At 36.5% G+C, this 25,166-nt stretch overlaps 1 protein-coding gene across 6 annotated transcripts in view; it reads left to right on the top strand.

Annotated features, from left to right (window-relative positions):
- The window catches only part of vg (transcription factor vestigial), a 57,444-nt gene that overhangs the window by 26,572 nt on the left and 5,706 nt on the right, over positions 1–25,166 (top strand). For 2 of the 6 annotated variants that reach the window (XM_018462253.1, XM_018462254.1), the window contains exons 3-5: positions 15,290–15,737; positions 19,436–19,559; positions 20,754–20,981. In XM_018462253.1, the coding sequence (XP_018317755.1) occupies positions 15,290–15,737; positions 19,436–19,559; positions 20,754–20,981 (800 nt within the window). Of the gene's footprint in view, positions 1–15,289; positions 15,738–19,435; positions 19,560–20,753; positions 20,982–24,583; positions 24,709–25,166 lie in introns of all 6 variants that reach the window. The other 4 variants (XR_001937038.1, XM_018462255.1, XM_018462257.1 and 1 more) reach the window with 4 other exon arrangements.

The raw sequence follows: 25,166 nt of genomic DNA, 5'->3' as shown, positions 1-25,166 counted from the left end.
GCAATTACCGCGTCGCGTCTGCGCGTTCTAAGAAGCATGGCGGCCGTGCCACGGTATCGCCGGACGTCTGCGCGCGTTTTTGACGAAATCATTTGCACAGGACATAAATCTGTTGCTGGCAACAGTGTGGCATGCGCTTGTCAAATTGAAGCACACTCGGAAACGTTCATTTCTTTTGACTTGAAACAAATTATTTCCTGCAATTGGTTCGTTTACCTGAAAAATAGCGAAAGTTTAGTCTTCCGAAAGATTTTTAGTATCTTCAAATAATATCTTCAGTGTATCATCGACTTTTTCTACGTAAAATACAATAATTGGAATGATATTATAAATATATAAATTACAAACATTATATTAAAAATACAATATCGGAATAAAATTATAAAAAGTTTATTATTTCATTGTTAATTAAATAACTTTAGAGAAAATATTTGTCATAATATTTTAGAATTTTTATGTAAATTTCAGAAATTTTGAAAATTTTTAAATAATTTTATAACTTTTTAATAATTTGTCAGATTTTTTATAAATTTAAACATTCTCTAGAACCTGCAAGTATCGAAAAATATACTTTTTATAAAATTTTTTATACATGTAAAATGTGAAATAATTAAAAAATTCAATAAATAAAATTCTAAGATTAAAAAAAATTTTTCCTTTTATAATTTCTGAAAAAATACTTTAAATTTTTTAAGATTTCATAAAAAATTATAGAATGAGAACTCTTAGAATATACTTCAAAATTTACATATATGAAAAATTTTAAGAAAAGATGTAAGTATTCTCAGTATTCCTGAAGTGTTCCAATTCATATAAAAATTCTGAGAAAAATTTTTATCAGGAAAATACTTTCGTTATCGTTAAAGAATTTCTATTTAAGAATCGAGCATAATATTCACCATTTCATCTTTTATTTTATAAGTAATATAAATCAATTATTATTCAGTATACGTTTATCTGGATATATCACTAATCGATGTGCAATCGCGCGAAAGATAATTCGTATAGTTCTCTTATTTCATTTCCAATTCGACGGGACATTTTCATTAGTCACAAGACGCGTCGGACAGAAAGACACTGGCACTGCTCGATGACTCAAGGATTGACTCGAGGACTGTCGATTCGTCACTGTCAGCTAGTGCAATGTCACGAGTGCCGAGATGAGATGAGCGATTATGAGAGTGAAAAATGATCCGCGATGGCATTCCATTTACAATTCCTTTTTGGTGGACCATGATCGCTTACATATTACTATATAAACAAGAAACTAATGTGCCTTCAGTTTTAAATATTGTCTATAATTTAAATTTGAAGAAAGCAAGTTGTTTCAGAGAAACTAATCAACTACGAGTATATTTAAGGATACATTTAAAAGATCAAAAATTCACGTATTTTATGATTTTCGTAATATTTGTACTAATTAAGATTAGGAGAATATACGAATCCAATAATTTCAAAAAGAAAAATTGGATATATTCTCTTCTGATATTTCTTTTTGTGTCTATACCTGAATGGTTGCTTTGATTGGGTCACTCTTTTCCGTCTTCGATCGATATAGATGTTTCCGGGCCCGTAGATCGAATTTTTCAACGATCGCTGCTTCTGGCTGGAATGCACTTGCCGCTTCGGGCTCGAGACAGCCGCGAGGTTCAAAGGTTAAGCAGAAAATGTCGTACGGAGGCATGCTGAGAAGGCGGCGGCGGTCGGTGAAGATAGTTGGAATGAGAGAGAAGGAGCCGGAGGCATCGCGAGCTCGAGCTACCGGTGGAAGCTAAACGCATATTAAAGAGGCTCGTAAAATCATAAGCATTCCGCAAGATCCGCTAATACGTCGACGAGCCTTAATGTCGCTGACCGGCAGCGCGATGGGCGTAATGAATGTATGTTAATGTCAATAAAAGTGATGAGACGCACCGCCAACTCGAACATGCGGTCGCGTACTTTCAAATTTAAAAATGTCAAATTTGACGCAAACTCTCTGGAATGATACATTAAACTTCACAAATGTTCCAATGTTTACTAGAAGCTAGTTATATCTCTGAGAGCTATTTGTTTCAAAATTCAAGATTTTTTGGATGCTCGAATTGGATTTTACATTCTTACATACTTCGTACACTACGTATTCAGTGTAGGATTTTATTTATAAACGTTTCCCGGCTTCTCAGAATCTAATTTCTTTTGGAAAGTCACAATTCGTCGTCAATCTTCACGTAGTGAGAATACTCTCATCATTCGGAACGATCGTAAATGCCGGGCAATAGCTTCCCGGCCGCGATCTTGAGATCGAGTGCTCGACTCTGTCGCGGTGGCAGCGGCATTAGAATTGAATTGAATGAGGTTTTCCTCGAGAGCCAGTTTCCACGGAGCAGGCTCGTGTCGCCATTGAGACGCCTTTTGCCTTTTTTCTTTCCCTTCAGAAACATAGGCGTCAACTCTTGAAAATTTTTACGAGTTATTTTTATGATCTTAGATATATATTTTTTTAATGAAAATATGTGAACACGGTTTATAACTCCTATGGATGTTTAGTATTAGCAAATTTAGCAACAAATGATTCATTTCTTTAATGAAATTATAAACTAAAACTAAACTATAAATTAAAGCTACTATATAATAAAATTTTTTTATTTATTGTGTACAGAATGTCCTAAAACTGATAAATATTTTAAAGACAGATTCTTTGTAACATTTTATGACGAAAAATCTCAAGGCAAATACAAAAATGTCAAGGCTTTTCAAGACCTTTTCGTATTAGACTTTTCTTAAAATGTTACAAAAATCTGTCTTTAAAATATTTATGATCAGTAATTCTAGGACAATTATATAAATAATTATTTATTATTACAAAAAATTCAAATATAATTTTTATAGCAATAATAATTTTGTTAAATATATAAATATTTTGATTATTGAAATATACGATGATAATGATAAATTAAATTAAGAGTTAAGAAACATCAAACGTATCGCTCAACATTTGTGCAAACAATAGCTTCGAGTTGTCGACACCAATGGCCGGCTACCTTCGTTTTACCTCACCAGTGATCAATCGATCAATCGTTCGATTGATCGATGTATGCGTGATCCTGGCGAGCGTGATTTGTGTCCGCGAAAATTAATCACCGCTTCTCGCACGCCTTTATGCAGCGAAATCCGTGCCGACGCTTCGTAGAATCGCGGAAGCCACGCGACCTGCTGTTATTTATGATTGGCAACTGGACGCCATTACTCGGCGCAGGTTTCTCAAGCTCTCTAGTTACCCCTTCATTGTCGCACATTGCGTACATTGGCGTACTATGCGCAGAACGTAGCGGCAAACTTTAGCAAATTACACGCATGTGTGTAATAAAATTTTTTCATTTTATTATATATTGTATGTGTGATTTGTTTGTATGTATTTATAAATATACATACCTAATAATTTCTGCACCATTAACTTCGTTGGCTCATATAGGCTTTCTATCTTTTATTTTATGATTCTGAGTCTTATTTTGTTACTGAATTTATAAAAATTTTTAATATATAACTCTAGAACGCTATCGCCGATATTGAATATAATATTGCATAGATATCTACGTAAATTTTACCTCCGAAGAAGTAGGCCACACTCTTAATTGATGTAGCACAAGATTTTCATACATTTAACATTTTTTTAATGATAAAATATTTGTTATTAGATCTTTAAATATAACCTAATTATATCACACATAAAAAACCTATTATTAACTTAAGAGGAAAGAAAGAATAAACGATGATATCATTATTAATTATTGTTACATAAAATAAATGTCCCAGTGATTGGATATATACCTATGTATCCGGACACACTCATATAAAATTTATTATTATTAATCTCTTAAATACTTTTTTTGTTACAATATTATAATTTAATAATAAATTTTAAATACGAAAGGCTCTCCAAATAAATTAAATGGTTAGATACATTGATGTAAAGGAATTGCCAAATGTGAGCCGACACCAGTTGTTCGTGTGTAATCCAAAATGTATATTAAAAAAATGTGATACAGAGAGACGTTTCAACCCTGGTATTGGGTCCTCTTCAGTGTAGAATATATGTGTTTAAGATAATTTCATGATGTCAAATTAAAATAAAAACGCTCGATCGTCAAAACATCGTTAAACTATTGTCGCTGTTTGAATCTTCAAATAGTCGTCTGTTATATTTTACTGAATATACAAACAGTCCATGTTCAAAAAATTCTAATAGCGATAAGCTTAACGATGATCTGATGAGCAGCCTAAATTACTAATCGGTCTAACTCAAATAATAGACTTAATAACTTGAATCCTCCAACGCTCGTCGCTGCTAGTCCTCTGCGAGAAATTCTGCGGAAAGTAACACGTTACAGCGGCCGACAAGATAGTCGTCGGAATAGTCGGAATATGCGACAATTATCGGCGCGACTTTGCCATATCTCACGCGTGTCACGTGACGATCGAGTCGTAAGTCCATCGCCGTGCGAGCCATGCCGGGGACTCGTCGTCAGTTGCCGGCGGCAAGGTGTGCCGCAATGCGTTGCATTCCTTGGTGCTGTTCTGTTTTTAGTCTAGGATCGCCATTCTTTGCGACACGCGCATTGCTACGCCCCGTGTCCGTTATTCCGCGCGCACGCGCCCGCTTTCAGCGACACGCATTCCGCATTGAGACATGGATCTAAAAGTACTAATGATAAACTTTGTCCTTAGTACTCTGGGTATCCATAGTTTAGGTTGGATTGTTCCATCTTTCGATAAACTTCAGCTCACTCTCTTGCTCTCTTACTCTTTTGTTTATTCTAGTAGAGGTCAGTTTTCTGTGATCGAACTAGTGTACATCAAAGTACACTTTTGAAACTTTAAAGTGAGATAGGTATATGTATTATGTGATACATGTATTTGGTAAAAGCGAGAAAGAGAGTTCTAATGCAGTTTAGTGCAGGATATAAAAAACAGACCTCATATAAATTATCATTGTTTATCCGAAGACGGAATAATCGTCCTTTTGATATTATGAAAGGTAGAATCAACGAAAAAGTAATCAAGTTCAGAATGCGTACCGCGTGTGACTATTAGATTCTTCTAAAATATTTTCTTTATGAGAAAAACATTGCTACGACAATTTTTATTTTATGACAAGATTTGGAAAGACACATATTTATAGTGCTTTCCAGCGAGAGACACAGGTGACACAGTATAATCATTTTATCTTTATTTAATATAATATTAGCAAACAACGAGGATGTAATGACTCACTGTGTTACTGTGTCATTTGTGTCTCTTGTTGGAAAAGCATCTTAGTGTTCAGATCTTACAAAATAAAAATTGTTGCAACGATTTTTCTTAAACATTTTAGAAGAATCCAATAACCACACACAGTATGTACTCTGAAGTCTATTAGACTTTGACCACTTTTTCATTGATTCTACCTTCCGTGATATCAAGACTAAACTATAGTTTAATCTTGATATCATATATAAGTATACCAAGAGTACAAGGATAATGTTTACCGTCAATCAGTTATTAACGCAGAGAATTCTCCATTTTGCGAGGCAACAAGAGACCTTGATGTGTCAAGACGAAGTCAAGCGAGCGTCCCCAATATCTTTGCATCGGGGGTAATGGGATGCACAGAAAAAAATGATTGATCTGCAGCATGCAACGAAGAAGTTTCCGAGTTATGCGAGAAAAGTTAGGATCGGTCGATTGGTAGTAGCCTCGCGCCGTCGTCATCGTCGTCAGGCGTTCAATATTAATCGAGCCGCGTAGCCGTGGATCGCGTTCTTCGATCTCCTTGCCGGCTCACTTGCCGCTATAATGAATCAGAAAAACGTGAGTGCCGACACGATCGACGAGAATTATTCGTGAAATCTGAACGGTTACGTCTTAGTATCTTGCCAAGTTTATTATCCGCTCATAGTTGTAATTTAGCACGCTATTTCTAAGCGAAAACTACATTTAAAACTGCTCGTACTTTTTTCCAAAAGCACAGTTGTCGAGCTGCTGTCAATTATTGTCACTTAAAAAATATACGAACGTAAGAAGAAAATTCGCTTGTTTTTCATAAAAAATCGCGACTTTTTAAAACACCCACAATTTAACTATAGTTAATAAATATAAAAAAGCGAAATAAGGATCGGTTGTTCCATTTTCAAATAAATTATGTAGTAATTTATCTATTAGATAAACAAAAGAGTGAAAGAGTAAGAGCATAAGAGAGTAAGAGAATAAGATAGTGAGCTGAAGTTTATCGAAAGATGGAACAACCCGGCCTAAGGAAGGTAAACTGATTATTTATTTATCCGTACCATTTTATCTGTACTAATTTATTCCTTCTACTTTTTAAATTTTTATTAAATATAATTTTATAAATCTATTTTTCAAATATATAATGAAATATATGTGCGAAGAATACTTGTTTCCTATATTTCTAGTGATGTTTTGACGTCGACATCGACGAGATTCATTTTCAGGCGCAAGAAGTTTGATAATTGTAATTTATTTTGAAATTTAATTTTAATTCTTACTATTGTCAAAAATCTAATTTTATATGAGGTCATAGTACTCGTGTGTAAGTTTGTACAATTACATGAATTAACGAAGTGCTAATTTAACATTCAGAAAATTTTTGTTATAAAGAATCTACTCATCTCTCTCTCAGTGGGTCGCGTAACTCACACTTTCGGAATCCCTCATATAGAATGCTATAAGACAAGATTTATTATACTTTATTTTAATTGAATTAAAGTTAAACGTTATCTAAAATTTGTAGGACAATGATGATTAATGGATATGTTCTCGTTCATACGACTTCGCTTAAAAGCTCTCGTTTAAGAACCGCTTTCAGCTGCTGCGTCGTGATTCCGGGATAGATAAAAACGTGAGTAACACAGAGTCGAAGGTCGACCTCCGGTAAGAAAAAAGAAGATACCAGAAACGGTGAGAAGGTTCCGAGATGCGGCGGCAACGCGAAGCGCTTTTAGCGCTCTCTTATCAGGTCTGATCCGATACGGTGTCCAATAACGACGGCTACCTACCGCAGCGTCCTTGGGTTATACTCTCGCCGACCAGGACCATTACCAGCTTATTACTATGTACCTCGCCAGGTTATTGAAAGTTCGCAGTCGAGCACGTTGTCCAATAAAAACGCGATATTTACATCCAGCTGCGACCTGCTGTTACCGTGAAACTTGCTGCACGCCTCAGCGTCATTTCGTTAAAATCCTCCAATGTCCTTAGATGTTTTGGCCTCAGATATTTTTTATTATTTGAAACCGAAAATGAGTGTCCACTTCCAGAATTTTAAATATCTTTTGTATTAAATATCTTTCGATATTTATAGTTAAAATCTAACGTTGTAAAGTTTATAGTCTTATATTGTTAGGTCCCTTTGAATTTTTAGATATCTACATGTAAAGAACAATTTTGTTGCAGTATCTAAAACTGTGTATGTGAAAGAATAGATGAAAAATACAGTTTTAGAATGTAAAAATTTAGCTTGAGATATATATATATATATATGTACATAGATATGAAAATAATTTTATGGACCATTAAAATAATTATATAGGACATTCATGTGATAAGCAATAATGTTGCAAAAAGTTTTAATACTCAAGCAACTTGTTTAAGCATTCTATTTAATTAAATTTTGATAGTTCAAATTATTTTCAGGTCTGTATCTACAGCTAAATTTTTAGATAGGTATATTGAAACTGTTTATTCCATGTATTCTTTCTTACACGATTTATAAAGCATCCAAGATTCGTAGAATTTTAACTTTCCGTTATTTATACTGTCGATCGAACTCTTGATCGAGAAAAAGGGACGGTAAGGACTGAAAGAGATTATTCCAGGCGAAGGGGATGTAGGACAAGATGAAGGGTGCGGAGTAGGGAAGCTGGTAACAAGCTGCCATGCGGCCGTGGCGTATCTTGCAATTTGTTTGCTGGACACGGCCATTCATCGACGCGATTCTCCTATCTTCGCGAAGATGAGAGGAGTCCGACTGTGGGGATCGCGTCTATCGATAAGCCACGCCGAGCGAACGGGTTGCCTTTGCTTTTAAGCTTAGTTCATTAGCGGCCTCGCCAGGTGGACAATGCCGCGATCTTGCCGACAAATTACAACGAGATCGCTAGACGTCATTATATGTCGATTCTACTATGCAATTCCCAACATTATTGTGCTTTCTCCACGTTCCTTTTAAAAAAGATACATTTGTTTTAAAGATTTAATTAAAATTTGAGAAATTAATAGCAAGGAATCTCATTTCTCTACGATTAAATTTTTATTTCAGATTTCATAGATTTCAGTTGTCTTGTCGATTCTTTTAATATTTACTGTATATTCTAATATTGTGTGCGTGTGCGTGCGTGCGTGCGTGCGTGCGTGCGTGCGTGCGTGTGTGTAAACTGTAGGTATTTGATGGGAAAGATTAATTGAATTACAACAGATATTGTGATAAGTAACAAAGTCCCGGAATTACATGGAAAATATTGTACGGGAATTCCAACACTCTTCGAATGAGGAGGCCACTATATATGAATTTCGCCCGATGGCATAATCGTAAAGCCGATAAATAGAGCCGGATTCCAACCGGGGCCTAACGCCTCATTTTAATCATACTTACGCCTCGTACTAATTAATTGAACGATTTATACCAAATCTCACGGACAGTCATTATCAGCTAATATTACATTGATGAAGATGGTGAACGTGTCAACCTGAGTGAATTTTACCGAGGACTCAGCCATCGCTCGTCTCAATTAGTACTTTATGCGAATGAGAAAAATGCCGATCGATTATTCACGGAGATAATGTAAAAACGTGTGTAACGCCTCCTCACTGCGACACTTTTTTTGGACAACCTTCTTTTCGGCATCATAGTGATGTTCTCTGCGTCTCCACGGTTGCAAATGCAACTCGCGATAAACGCCATGTCGCTAGATGCCTGGGATTCCTGGTTTGATCGATCGTCACTGTGGTGGATCTTAAAGACGCATTGATGTTATGTGAAAGTAACGAGAAAAAATCTTTGCGTTATCGCTATCGGTTACTAGCAATTTGTCCCTTTTGATTTTAGTAGTTAACTATCTAGGATATACATTCTGCGCATGATATATAGATTCTTTGAATATTCAATTTCTTACGTTTCATATTTTTTGACTTGTACATTTGTAATACTTTAATCTTAAACTTGTAGTACTTTAACCCTATTCTCGCTTCGATTTTCTTCACTAGTATTCATGAGTCCAGTGTACTTTAAATTAATGCATCTTTACTTAAAATTAACGTAATTGGCCATTGTTTTTTCATTTTGAAGGTTAAAATTCGAGGAATAAGATTATGTAAATTACAATTATGTAAAGTTGAGAAAAATATTTATTATAAACATTTTTCATAACGCGCAATTGAAGAAAATGTCCGGGTCCACCAGATTTACGATTACCAATTAAGATTAAATTTCTTGAACGCGCTTTTTGAATGCTGGATAACTTATAATGAATTCGGTCACATTAATTTTGCTAATTTCATGTATAGAATTTTTAGTGTAATATAGTGCACTAATTTAGTGTATTAATTAGTAGCAAGACCGAATTCGCTATTAGTTGTGTTCATTAAACACCAATTGTTTCAGATGTTCAATATCATTTCCCAGACTCCACGGGAGTTTTCTATGTTCCTTCTTCTGCTTTTCTTCCTTTCCTCTTTCGCCCGCTATTCCTGCCTCGCAGTTCCAGCTAATCGTTCGCTTTAGCGTGTACTACCCGCTTTATCTCCCACTGGACTCTGCTTCATAATAACAGTTAAGTGCTACCAGACGTCCACAAATGAGTAAACGGTGCGCCACCCGCTGATAAAGGTATTCCGCCGTAAGAAAGAATCGCGCGGTATCCGCTTAATGCGCTCCGTCGCAAACGCGCGAAGATACACCATGAATAATATCACCGGCTCGCGATATAAATGCAAACACGTACGCGCGGTCCAGGTTTGACTAAAGGGTTATTCTGCTCGTTACCCGCTTTGGCGTGCTGCTGGCTGCTCATATGAGGCGATAAATAGTGTCAGTTTGCGCCAATGTGACGTCGGATTTAAGGACGTGAAGAATCCGTGGGAATCGAATGCCTAACGCCTGTCAAACTTGAAAACTAATAAATAAAAATAATTAAAATGTAAAGGAATTAAATTTTGCAGGACTTCAATGTATAAAGAATTTTTTAATTCGAATACTATAAATTAACGGAACAAAATTTCTTCTTATCTAGACTGGAATATTTTTATACTGTCTCCTTTTTTTTCTTCTTTCTTTTATTCTGATGAATTTCGTTCACAATGGGAAAAAATCCATATGATATATTTTATTATAATTGAAGGGTTTGCTGCAACATTAGATTAACTTAGATTTTATAAAAACGGAGTAAATTGAAAGAAGTAAACTCTACAAGGGCTACAATATATCGTATGGATCTTATCTCTCTCTCTCTTCTCTCTCTCTTCTCTCTCTCTCTCTCTCTCTCTATCATAGATCTTAATTTTTATTCTGGATTTATTGACCTTCTATTAGAGTCTCTATATTTGAAGTTCATTGAACTGAATTTTATAATACATATACAGCAACCAAGAAATTCAGTTCAATGAACTTCAAAAAATTGACTAATATGAAATGGGCTAACCAACTGTTGCAGCAAACCTTTCAATTGTTAGTTTTTGTAAAAATGGAGCAAATAAATTCTAAAGTAAAAGTAATGGTAAAAATACCAAATATCACATGTTCGACTACAATGTGTTGTGAGGCTACAATGTGAAATTGATATTATTTCCCAAAGAAACTCCTTCTTTGCTATCGCATTATCGGCATTATGAAATTCATTTCAATGAATCTGATTAAATTTAGAGACTCTCCAATAGAAGGCCAATAAGCCTATAAGGATCAAAAGTTACGATCTATGGTAGCCAAGATCCATACGATATATTATAGTCCTTGTAGAGATCTATAAGACAAAAGGGAAAGAAATAAAGATGCGGCCTCGGGTCTTTCGTGAAATGACTCGACACCGCGCCGGCAGGAAGGGCGAGACGGACGAGCAGGCGGGTGGACGGGCGGGAGGAGGCAAGAAGAAGAAGAAGCGAGCAGTGGCCGTGGAGAGGAACGGGCGGACTCGCGCTTTGGAATGCTTTGAAAGGCCGCGAGCAGCTCTCTTGGCTAGAGCTGCTCGTTGGCTGTGAAGCGAAGGGAGAAAAAGCAAAAGAGGAAGAGAGGCTGTCGGGGACGGTCTTGCTTCAATTAATTACCACATTGTCGTGCGGCCAACCGGCGCTGGATGTTCCACCGTGGTAATCTATGGAAGACCCGCTTGCTCCTTGATTTAATCTCCTACGCGCTCTCGACCCCGCGAGCGGCGAATTTCGCACGGCGCAATCGAACGGACATCGATGGCGTTAAATAAAAAGTACAGTCTCTGATAAATAAAAGTTACAGTCTCTGATAAATTATCAAAAGATAATCTTTCGGTTTTTCTGCAGTTGTTTTCCTTGTTGATACTCTTATGATTTTCACAATCTTTTTTATATTTTATTTATCTTTTTTTACCAAAATATATCTCTTTAGAATCAAGCGAAGTTCCAAATGTGATAAAATAGAAATTGACTTTAGATCAACTAAAATAAGAAGAAACTCCAATTATACGCGGTCAAAGTTAGATGTGTTGAAATATTGTATAATAATAATTCTATGTGTAATTTATTTTAAATACATTTACTTCGGATATACATGATTGCATGCCAATTTTCGGACTTGCAACACAATGAAACTTAAATAATAATAATAATCTCACAAATTAAATTTGATCATCAATTTGAAGAACTATTAATTTTGGAATTTTCAGAGACTTAATTGGTAAATCCTAATTACTCTTGTAGATTCTTCAATTTATTCCTACTATATTATTAATTTAAACAGAGCTATTCGCGTGTGCTATTTTAATAATTACACAAGCGCATAGTTCTCAAAATGGTACTTTGTAATCGCGCAAAGCGAACCGTACAAGTTGCTGCAAGACGGGTATGTATAGGCGTGTTGCGCCACGAGCTTAAAGCTCCTCCGGTTTTCATCGCGAACCGCCTACCAATCAACAGTTGCAAAGCCACGATGACAAGCGGATATACCTTCATTCGACGACGCCTACCTCCAGGTCATCGCTCGTCATCACTTTGTGCATCATGGCGGTGATGTACTGCAACCATGAAACGGCCGGGCCCGAGTTTATTGGCGTAGATAACGATAGCATCTTTCGCGGGCGTAGTCGGTCGTCTTTTTTCTCTTCTTCATCGTGTCTCCTCTGCCCTCATACCCGCGTATCCTTCCGTCGACTGGTGCATACATCACCGTCAGCTTATTTCCGTGCACCGCTGCTGATGCATGCACGTAATTGGTTAGGCGGGTTAGCGAACGAAACGCTCGGCTCGTCGTTCTTCAGCGACTGGTAGGCAGGGAAAGCACTATTCGCAGTGATTTGTTGGACATCGACACGCATTTTTACTCCCGCAAAATCGAGGAAACTAAGAAATATATCTTAATAAAATCACTGTTGGGCAACTCTAAACAATAATATGCATTTAATTGTATTTAAATGTATCTTAAATGTTCGTTGTAGGAAAAGACGGTTTTGATGAAGTATCTAAAAATTTAATAAATATCGACCTGAAAATAATTTTGTTGAATTTTCAAACAATTATATAGAATGTTCAAACTAATCAAGAATGCTAGAATGTAAAAACTTTTTGTAATCATGTTTGAGATTCTTACATAATTATTTTAACAGTCCACAAATCATTTTCAGATCCGTATCTAGCTGAATGTCTAGATACTTTAAAACTTATTCTTTTCGTGTATATATATAGTTATTTAATGGTTAAAATTAAATGACAGTTAAGATTTGGATGATCTATTTAAGCATTCAAATTTAATATTGTTTTTAATTTTTTAATAATAAACGTCTTTACAATTACAATTAAAATTTTTACTAAACAAAGTTGTCTGAGAAATCGAATTATTTTCATATTATCTAATTATCACGGATTACTACAAAAGATCGCGTGATGACCGAAAGGGTTGGATTAATGGACCACTACGGTGTCGAATTCTGGCGCGCGGACAACGTGGAAGTCAATGGGCCGTCCGCTGCCGTTCCCGTCGTCGACATTCTCTTTATAGCGCGCGAGAAAACGCATGGCCCCGATGTCACGCGGAAAATCCCGGCTATCGCCGTTAAAATGCGTCGGTATTTACACGCTCGTATTTCTCTTGTCGTCTCATCATCACGATCACTGTGCCACGCGAGCAATGCTATCGTCGGCCACGCTTCTCCTTGGCTCACACGATTTGCCGCTCGAGAATTTTGTCGATCGACGACAAAAGTGTTAACGTTTTAAAGGATAGAAGGTACTTGAGAAATACGTCGAAAATTTAGAACAACGATTGTACGAGTAAACATTATGCGTATACAGAATATTCTGTTATCGTATCATTATACTTATCAAAATTTGATCGAACAAAAATTATTTTCATAAACGTAAATATACTTGTTTTGGAACAATAGGAAAAAAATTTAGTGCTTCCACCAAAACTGTTTATTTTTTAACAGTAGCCAAATATTTTGTTTATTGTATAATAAAAAAAACTTCGTTGCTTCTATAAAATATATTTTTCTGCTTTGTAAATAACAAAAATATTTATTTACATCAAGTAAACAATTTAGGCATAAAATTACAGTTTTATTCGTTACATTTTAATAAAAAAGTTTTGTTCGATACATTTCAACCAAATTTTTCTTGTTACGGCAAAATTTTTGTTCATAAAACAAAACATTTTTCTTACTGAAGTGTTTATAATTGAGAAAAAAATCGAAAGTTAGAATTAGAATTGAAGAAACGCTTGAAACGATTGAAAATTTCAAATTATCCTACAACAGTCTTTAGTTGTTTAGAATTCAAGATCTGGAATTTAAGGGGATTTCCTAGTGCTTTTTTGGTTTTTATTCTTTAATGTTTATATTTGATTTATCATGATGCTCGTGATTTATCATAAAGATCATACGCCATACAAACTGTACATCAATCGACCAATTAAACTGGTTAACTGATAATTATAATCATTACTATTCGCGAAGTGCTAAGGAATAACCGGTTAACCGGTATCGTTAACGTGTTAATCGATAAGCAGCACGATCATGTGCAACGTTCGCATAAAAGCAATTACGATTCTTCCCAACGAAAAATCTTTCATAAGAATCTTTCCTTCACTTTAATTAGTCATTTTTATTTCACTCTTGTCGTCAACTACTGCATTTCACCAAAAAAAAAAAAAAAAAAAACAGCACTCTTTTACAGAGTGAAATAAAAATTACTAATAGAAATACAGTGACAGAAGTTTATAATCTATATTTATAAGAAGGTATATTATAGATATTTAAAAGCAAGTTTATAAAAATTTAAGAATCAGATAAATGTCGCAACGTATACGTATTATATATATGTGGCTCAAAAATTTTCGGCCAACATATTATATAATTTTACAATAATTTTGTCAATTTGTTTTTCCAGTAATATTATAAATTAATAAAATTCTTGTTATTATCAACTTAAAAATATGATATTTTTAATAGAATATATTGACGCTGGATTTGTGAGGCTTATTTAATTTATGGTGGTTAAAAGACATTGATTAATTTCAAATGATTCGTAAAAGAGAATGAATTCTAAGTTTGTTTTAATAAGAATAATTCAAATTTGCAGATGTAAAATAAAGAATATAATTGAGTAGATTCAGTAAAGCCACCGTGGATCCGGAAGATTAATAGTATACAAGAAAAAGATTTCGCTGAAATATCTCAAAATTTAGATAGATCTGAAAAGAATTTTAATGGATCATTAAAATAATTATGTAGGATACTCAAACTGTAGCATTGTTTATCATGCTTGAGTTTTCCACGTAATTATTATATCGACCAACAACATTATTTTCAGATCTGTATCTAATTAAATTTTCAGATATTTTAACAAAATTGTTCTTTCTGTGTAATTCGAAAACTAAAAGACATTGCGCGATCTAAGGCTCCATCAAGTCACGTCGCCTAAAAGTCAGCAGAATCTTTATTAAATACATAATTTTTGTATATGTATGCGTAATGTAATCCAGAAATGTTCTTAGACATAAAAATCGTAGAACTAACGTTTAAAATCTCTAAAAATCGACGATGTTGCATACGAGACTAATTGCTTGTTGTTACAGCTGAATGTGCATCAAAGGTCTTTGGAAGCAGCCGGTATCGAGCTTTGCGGCGCCGGCGGAAGCGTCCCTCAAGGTCAGCCGAGCAGTGCAGGTTCCGTAGGGTCCGCGCCGAGTCCTGCGTCCCCAAGGCCAACGCCGCAACCGCGACCACCCCTCGCAACCACCACCTCGCAACCCTCGCGAACGTTGGACGACGACAGATCGACAGACGGTGAGACGATTAATTGTCTCGGTTTACAGCAACGTGTGTATCGTCACGTGAACACCTGCGTATTAATACACCGGCTCGCAGGCGTGGGTGCCGGTACGACCGAGGACTCCGACGATGGCGAGAGCAGAGCGCAGTACGTTAACGCGAATTGCGTCGTGTTTACGCATTATCGAGGCGACGCGGCGTCAGAAGTGGAGGAACACTTTCAAAGGGCCCTCGCACACGATAAATTAAAAGGTAAGATGTTAAATATGATTATCTTTCTCTATTTATTTAGAGAAAAATAACTTATTTAAAAAAATACAAACGTTTTAAGAAATATAACGTTATGGGGGTTAAATATAATTCTCACTGTGTTGGTGTTGGCATATAAACTTCAACATAGTGTGAATTTATATCGATGTTAACATCATTTAAATAAGGATGTTAAATCCACACACACACATATTATGTTGATATTTATATCAATACCAATGCAGTAAAATATAAACATTGGCATGATGTTAAATCCACGTCTATAGTTTTTAAAGTGTATGTAAAGTTATTCAAGAATTTTAAATATAATTGTTTTGAATCCTAAATGGATCGGAATTCACTTTATTCATGGTATCGATCGTGATGCTCGAATTTTGTGATCCATCCATTTTTCAATCTCAATGAAGTCGAAACGTTTCAACGCCGAAATGTTTTCGAAGTGAGTAATAAAGTACGCCATTAGGCGACGACAAGGCTAACAAGCCTCGTGACAATTGTAGCTCGCTCGTACTCGCGTCGACTTAAATCGCGAGCAGGGCAGGGCAGGCCAGTGAGGAGAAAAGAGCAGAAGGAACACCTCGACCGCAGGGGAGGACGAAGGGAAGATTGTCAGCACGCGAGTGGGTTTGGCAAGCGATCGGCAAGCTTGTCTATATCGGTGTCGTTTAAGGCCGCATTTATCCCGACCACAGTGCGCCGAGGATCAGTTCAGTAGCCTGCTTAGAATTCAAGACAACACGACCTAATTGTTACGCCTCACCACTTCCCTCTCGCCCTCTTTCCTCGCTCATCGTTCCTTCTCTTCTGCTTGCGCTCTAACTTCCCGCGACCGTGCTCGTACGAATGGTAAATTAAGAGCTTCTGCTCTGGGAAAAGAGGGATGGTGGAGGAGCGCTGAGGAAAGACATTGTGAGGGAAAGGAAGACGGGGAGTGGAGCATGGAGAGGAGACAGTTTTAGCCGCGGAATGTCGGGTAACGTACGTACAAGGACCGAACGCGACTTTGAGCCTAAAACGCGCATGGGAAAGAGAGGAAGGGATGGCTCAATGGAAGAAAAGAGATAGAAAGAGAAAAGAGTTACTCTCGGAATTAAAAAGGAATTCGAGTAATTGGCTTGAAAAAATATGGTGGGTTCCGGTTTGAAGCAAACAGAAATTGTTTTGCGTAAAAAGATGAGTTATTTTGGGGATTGTGTACAAATTGAGAGAAGTTATACAATATCTTATATACTTACCTAATTAAATCAATTTAGTATATAAAAATGTGCTAATAAAATACTTTAAAAGTACTTTTAAATACCTTATGATTATTTTTATACGAAGAAATTTTTATGTAATTAATTATTTTAACAGAGTGGTAATCGGAAATCAATATTTCAATTATATGTATATACATATATATACATACATATATATGTATATATAATATTACCCTGAAAATATTTTGCTGTCTAAGGACCAAGGGTGAACGCGATTGCGAAAACGGTATCAAGAGTCGCAAGTCGTCGATTAAAACGTCGGCGTTTTCTGAAGTTCTGAGGAACACGCGGGTACTTATTGGCTAACCAGGCTTCGACAACCCTTTCTACCCGTACCTCTCCCTCCCTCTGTTCTCCTCCACGTAGAGCGATACCTTTTCTCTCTTCGGTCGCGGCATCGGCAAAGAATAAAGCCGACTGCAGACGGTCGACACTCTGTTTCTTTAATTGCGTTAATAAATAAAGGACAGTCGGCGAACCGAGACCGAGGCAGATACTAGAGAGGGGCCGCAAACGGTCCCACGACGTCCTCAGCCGTATCCCTGTCTATCTCGAGAATTAAAGGATCATATTTGTGATGAAAATACATGACTATACATGCAATACATTTTAATTATCTCTTTAATTATACTTTACGAAAGTGCAACATACATGTAACATATTGTAGACATGTGTTAAGCTAATGGCAAGTAATTTTTAAAATTAACTTTTATAACAGTTTTGTTTATACAATTTCCTCCTTTCAATATTTTAAAAAATATTATTTTATTAAGCAAAAGGACCTGTTGATTGAGATGCAGTCTTGATTTGGAAATTCATTGATCGACAAGCAAAAATCAATTTAATTTATAGCTCATTTGTAAATATACTTCAGACTTGCGCGATTAATTAATTGTACGTGTTATTACCACGCTATCGAGGATCATAACTTCATGCGTTATGACTCGCCTGTTTATGTAAGACCTGGTATTTCAATGTTGATTTACCGGTTAGGCCACTGCAACTGTGTGGTAAAATGTTCGATCTCGCGTCGCAACCTATATAATAAAAATTGTCTGTTTATCCGTGGCAAGTGTGATCTATAAAAATTCAAGGTATCACGTCATCTTGTCGAAGAATTTCTTTAATGAAAAATTATTCTACGAATATCGATTAGTGTTCTTTTTAAAGGTAATTTAATGATAAATAACTTATCGAAATTTTTTTGCATGCAATAAATCGATAATGTAATACATTGTTCTATATTGTAATATCTAAATTATCATGATTATTATCATATTATTATCATACGTATTATGTGATTTATTATCGTACTTTATCATGATCATATATTATGCGACACACTATTAATTGCATATTAGCATTACTTTAGGCAATTAATCAATGTAAGTATGATAATGATAGTTTGATCGATTCTTTTGATTGATTCTTTATTAAAATATATTCGTTCCCACGATTTCGAAAGGCTTCACTAAACGGGCAGGCAGAATCCCACGGGACCAAATCGGCGGAAAGCAGAAGGGTACCGCTTGGTTGTTTTACAAGCGGCCACTTCGAAGCCAGAAGCTTGTCGTGTATCCTCCTGCAATCCTCTCGCGCGGTCCTCGCTCACGTTGGATTCCTCTCGTCTTTCCTTCTCTCCTTTTTTTTCCTTTTTTTTTAATCCATCCTCGACCAATCGGAACGCGCGACCGAAGGTTGTGGACCAACGCGAGGTCGACCGTGCCGGTCCACGATTTATGCCCTCTAATTCCCTCCCCTCTCGCACGCGCGCGCACGCACGTACGCGATTTCATCTCCGGCTAAGTCGCTTCGATTATCTGCTAGGAGAGGCATACCGGCTGCTAATTTACTCCGCTGTTACAAACTACGATGATTTAGTCGGCCAGCGACGTTATTTATTCCCGCTAGTTAGGACGAGTGGTTTCTGGTGGAAGCGCGGTTGGAACCCGTTTTCCGGGGGAGAGAATATCTTTCCCGCAGAGAGAGAAACAACGAGTTATCGGTAGTATTCATCACTTGAGGATCATCGCTTTGGCACCAGTATTTATAGCATTGCTTGTGCTTGCCCTGAAAACCGTTCTTTTTTTTTTTTACAATGTACGACTCGCGCTTCTAAACAGGAAAAATAAGAATAGCACGATATTTAGCAGCAGAGAATAGAATGTTCTTCGATCAGATTCCGACGGAGAGGCGCCGAGTCGCACGCGCTCGAGAAAGGTTACATAAACAACCGGTAGGATCTCTCCATCGCTCTTCCCTGATGTTTTCTAAGGGCAAAATAAGAATTTTATATCGAAAAATGAAAAAGACTGTCTCTTTCTTTTTTTCTCCCTCCAAGAATTTCTCGTAGACGCATGTTTTCTCGCGCAAGTCATTAAAAGCGCCGTCATTGTAAAAAATTGTTTTTTTTTATTGCAGAAAATATCTCCCCTATGTCCATGAGGAACTTTCCCCCTTCCTTTTGGAATAGTCAGCATCCCAGTGATGTCTACGAGTACCCGACGGATCCGTGGCATCCGCATTACCCGCAGTACCATCACAGGTCAGTGCTACCGATCGCTGTTGTTCTCTATTTTTTCTATCTCTCTCTCTGTCTCTCCTCTCTATCTATATATCTTTTTTTTTTATTTTACATAAATGGCATAGTTTGCTTTTTTCCCGTTGTTTAATAGACATTCTTTACAAAGTTGTGCGATGGAATATCGGCGTGTCCACGTCCCATTGATTCTTGATTGTGCGCATCGAGTAATTGCGTGTAACTCCAGCATCTCATCACACCGTAGAGACGTAAAACCGAGACCACATGCTAGGAATTTTTTCTGTGAGCGCGCCATTAAATGCTACATAGCTCGTTAATTAGTGTAACGAGAATTTTTTAAACACGATCCGTAACCGTGCTGAATTAACTATTCGACAATTTATTATTTCTGTTATCTTTCTTTCTCATAACTGCGCGTTGATTCGTATGTCTGTTCTACATTCTCAAAGCGCGATATTGTTGTGTATGAGTACATGATATTGAAATTCAACATTGAACGAATCAACGAACTGATTTTAGAGCGACAACTGTCGTTAGAACAAAAGGAAGTGAAGAAAAAGAAATGACAAAGAGTTACGCGCTACATATGGGGGAGTGGAGTAAAGAAAATTAAAACAAAAGAGAAAAAAGAAGTCGCTGATACTTTCCATCCTCTTCCTGCGGCAACGGTGACAGATTCGTAATTTATAGATGTAGTCAGATCAGTGCTAAAGATCTCGGCGTTACCTGCTCCCGACGGTTTTTAGTATTTTTCACATACCTACCTGTGCTCTCTTCGTTTTCGCTTTTAAATCCATGTCGCTATCCTTCTTCCGCTTCTTTCTTTTGCTCTCTCCTTTTACCTTACCCCTTTGAGATTGGCATCGGATACTGATGACATGTATTATTTTATGATTCTCATCGATCGCGACACACTATAATCAAGGTGACTACATATATCGACATGCTGAAAACCGTGATGCTATTTTTATGTGCTGGTTTGACGCAATATATCTCCGTGTACCTCTGTGCGCCAAAACGCTACATGTCAGTAGTTAATTTTATTCATATATTTGACCTGAAAAGTACATGTTTGTAGAGAGAGAGAGAGAGAGAGAGAGAGAGAGCACGTTTATTTTCCTCACACCACAGATCATTTCCTTCATAATTATTTCCTTCGCGTCATGAATTTTCCCATGTTTCCTTTTTTTTTCCTAGGGCTGTGCACGAATATCACCATCACAATATGGCAGCAGCGGCGAGCTACAGTGGCCTTCTGCTGGGTGGTGCACGCAGCCTCGGCCATCATACGTCTCATCACGCGGCGCATCACGCGCACGCCGCGACCTACAAGGAGTGGACGTCGGCGACGCCGTCGCAATCCCTCGTCGACGCTTCCTCGGCGCCGCCCTATCCTCACGGCCACTACGCACCCCTCTCCGGTAAGTAAGTAGACTTTTCCATGTTCGGTTTCACCAACGGCGAATGGACATTGAAATAAGCTCCGTTCTAAGAGAAACGCGCACGCAGAATATGCGAAATATTCATGATATTTACTTCTGTGAGATTCGTGTAGGAAAAATAAATTAACAGTTTAATAAATAGCGGTCGCGTTCGTTGTTGGCGAAACTGGTCGCGAGATTATCGCGTTTTCTTTTAGTTTCATAAGAATAAATAGCCTCGGGTTCTTGATATTAATTTTAACGAAGAAGAAAAAGAAAGAATTTCCATCGAGTGATCAAATCAAATGTGAAACAATACATACGTTGTCTCTGATCTTTTTTTATTTCTCAGCGAAATAATCGTCAACACTTTTCTCTTAAATAATATTTACAATTCAATTCGTAAATATTAAGACCTGTAAGAGTTACAAAATAATTAATAAAATGATTTACGAGAAAGACTTTTGAATTAAGTACTTACGCCCTATTCTGTAATTCTTAATGACATTATCTGTATCGTTATATTGTCATTGCATAGCTTTTTCATGTAGGTACATATAAAACATATGTGCAACGACACTGTCATTAACGAGTTAGAATAAGAGTTTCATTCTCGGATTTCTGTAATATTTGTTTCTGATTTATTACATCGCCGCGATCCCCATTGCATCTGATATACTTGCGTACGGATTGTCGGCATATCGATGGCGTATCAAAGATCGTACCGTGTCCTGACTATGTCGAGCGACAGCAGGATGGAGCTTTGTTCGGAATGGCGCGCAGGTAGCGCAAGAAAGATCGGTCGGTCCCTCAGATGCTCGCAATTAATAAGGGCTTAATGGGAGCCGCGATCCATACGGTGTCCTCTTTCGGCTCGGCGTTCACCCACCAAAATCGTCCACAGGACAAAAAGCCGCGGACGCATCCGCAAAACATTTCGCTCCTGCCGCTGCGCCGCGCCGGCAGGATCCCGTCGTACATACCCTCGTTCCTTGAATGCGCCGCTCCTCTGTCGGTGAATTATGCGAAGCAGAAAAATAGCGTTAAATTATGCGGTATAGAAAAATGGTATTTCTGTTCATCTCCGATCTAATTTTACATTTTTGCTTGCGAGGAAAAACCGCCGAAAAATTTAAAGTCCTGTGCGTGCAGAGAGCACAGATTTGGTACATTATAAAATAAAGTTTAAAATGAATAATATCTGAGATGAATTTAAATTAAATTAATATTAGATCGTGTGTAAATAACAATAATTAAATATTAGATAATGTGTTTAAAATATACTGAATACAATTAAATTATTAAATAATAGCTACATGTTATTATTAGACATAGTTATTCAAACGTTTATATTTTATTTTCTATACATATATTTGAAAGAGGAGGGAAAATATTTGTTTTGATTTTTTATTTTATCAAATCGAATCGAATAATTTATTTCCCAGTAAAAGTGACAGAATCCGACTGTGCACAGTTTTATACCCCACGTGATGCATTTGCAGTAAGCCGTGAAAAACCACGCCCATTGTGATTACAGAGACCACTCCCATCTGTCTGCACCCTGATGCAGCTTACACGCCTTCCCCTCACCTTGAAGCAGTCGCACAATTTCGCATATGGTCTTTGGAATTTTCTGAGATACGCTATTCTGCGAACGACGTGTTGGAATTCTCGTTATTTTTATTTTTATAACCTTGTTCCTGTTTCTCTATTCTCTTCGACTTTGTGCTTTCAATTAAGATGTATATATTGCATTTAATATATCTTTCGTTCGTTACTTTATTTACTTTACATTCTATAGTTTTAACATTTCTTGTGATGTCGGTTTTTTCGAATTTTAAATTTCTCAATTTCTTGATCTAATTTTACATTCCTCGACTTTACTTATAATGAAATCTGGAAGTGCACCTTATCTATGCACTTTCGTACAAATTCTTAGATCGTCCGAATCCCATCTAACTTCCACAGCTGCCAAGATCTTAGGCTGCCTGAATTCCGTTTCTCTTAGACGAAAGGCATGGCTGCCAAGCACGGGAACAGTGACATCCATCCCAAGAAGGGAGAAGAGGTCTAGTATCGATTTTGTACCCTCACTTTGCTTTACACCGAGACCAAGCATCGTGCCGCAAAATGAATCCCAACCCTCTTACAATTCCCTTTCATTCGAGCAGCGGAACATTGTGAAATAAAAATAAATACTATGAATTTAATGTTTTGTGTATACAAAAAAAGAGTTACATAAGTAAGTATAACAAATTTAGAAGGGTTTTAAAGAGTATTTTTTATTTCAAGAGAATAAAAAATTGTTGCGAATTGTTAAGAATAAAAAACCCTTTTTCTGTTGTTACTCACATATTGACATTTATAAGACAAAATCCAATTGTTAATTTTTCAAAATTAATTATGAATATATGAAATTTATATAAAATATGAAGTTTTATTAAAAAGCATAAACCTAATCGTTATTAATTTACTAAAATAACCTCACAATTGTGAGTTTGTTTGTGAAGAACTTAGGTAACAGAAATTCGTGTTCTGATCAAGAAACTCGCGAAAGAGTAATAGAGGGTGAAACGAGCGCGCGCGCTGGGTTGAACCAGCAGGGGTGAATTGGTGCGCGCAAAGTCTCTGAAGTATCTTTAAATTTAAGTGCCGCCATTACGGCGCTCGGCTCGGCAAACCGATTAGGTTTGCTGCCTGCACGATGGCCGCCGCGCTCAGTAATTATATAATTGCACGAAATTAACTCGAACCGTATAAATTGGCTGCTATTTACGCAGTGATTAAGAGAAATAAATCGCAATTACCGGATGACGCGCCCGCGTCTTAACATGGCGATGTCTTCGCACACATGCATCACGCTGCTTTTATTTTGCGGCTTGCCGTTGTTGTTTCCCGTGGGAAGTCGTCACGTTAGCTTCGTCATTAGAAATGTTGTCGATATTGCGAAGCGATCAATTACTTCGCCGAGAAAAATTTATGGTTGAAAATGAACGAACTAAAAGATTCTGATCATATCAATCAGAAGTTTGGTTATTTCGCAACTAGAATCATACATATAATAGATTCAACCAGATAATTCTGATTTATTCATTTTCAATCAGAATTTCAATTAATGCAACCAGATTTTTTTTCAGTGTTGAATTTTAGTCTCGAAATAATTTACGTTTCATCTAAAAAAAATCTTATTAAAATTGACTATTGCATCATTTTACATTCAAACTTATTGTTAATTTTACTCAATTTTATGTTACTATACTTGATATCAGGTTTGCCGATTTATTTTCAGAAACTGAATTAATGTCTTATAATTAATAAGACTTCTAAGAAGACATTAATTTACCTTCTACAGAGAATGAATTGATAAATTTGATATGTCGTCGACAATTATTTATTTTTCTACATATGCAATTTAATCTTAGAGTTTTATTTTAAATAAATTAATTTAATTTCTCTAAAAGATTAAGCACCTTTTGAATAAGAGTAATGTTGAACATGCATTGATACTGACTAGTTTAAGAACACGCGATAAAGAAATGAATTATATGTATTAATTTATTCGTAGTACAGACGCGCGTACGATTTTAATCTGTGGTCTGGTTTTAGATAAACAAGTTCAACATTCTTACCGTTCTGATAAATGAACTGTGTTCGGAATGCAGCGAACCCGAGGCAGGATCTAAAGATGCTATGGTTTAAACCATTTAGCAACTAAGATACCAGATTCTAAGGTATGCAAGTTTAAAGAGTATCATGGATTATCAAAATTAGAGTTTGTATGATCCGGATTCAGGCAATTTAAAGTAATTTTAATGAGTTATATTCAAGCATCTCGTATTTATCTAAAAAAAATTGGTGTAGGATTTAAAATAAATAAACATCAATTAACATAGAATTTAAGGGATCTAGAATGACATAGACTATGAAATCCAGCATAATTACGAAACATCCAGAATTCAATTGATTTAGAATCTAGGAAACTTTCAAGGTCCAACTTGGGGTACAAGATGATACTATGTATATATACACATGTATACAAATTTCTTTTCGGATCTAGGACATTTTTCATAGGACATTCTCGCACGACGTAATCCGTCAGTGCTCCCGTACGCTTTCTGGCACGCGCTTCGAAAATGGCGTCGTACAATGACGTCACGTAATTCACCGTTGCATGAGAAGAAGGGAAAGA

The sequence above is a fragment of the Mycetomoellerius zeteki genome, unplaced genomic scaffold (genome assembly GCF_001594055.1).
Source record: "Mycetomoellerius zeteki isolate Tzet28-1 unplaced genomic scaffold, Tzet1.0 scaffold135, whole genome shotgun sequence".
Lineage (NCBI taxonomy): Eukaryota > Metazoa > Arthropoda > Insecta > Hymenoptera > Formicidae > Mycetomoellerius > Mycetomoellerius zeteki.
This window is presented reverse-complemented; position numbering and strand designations above follow the sequence as displayed.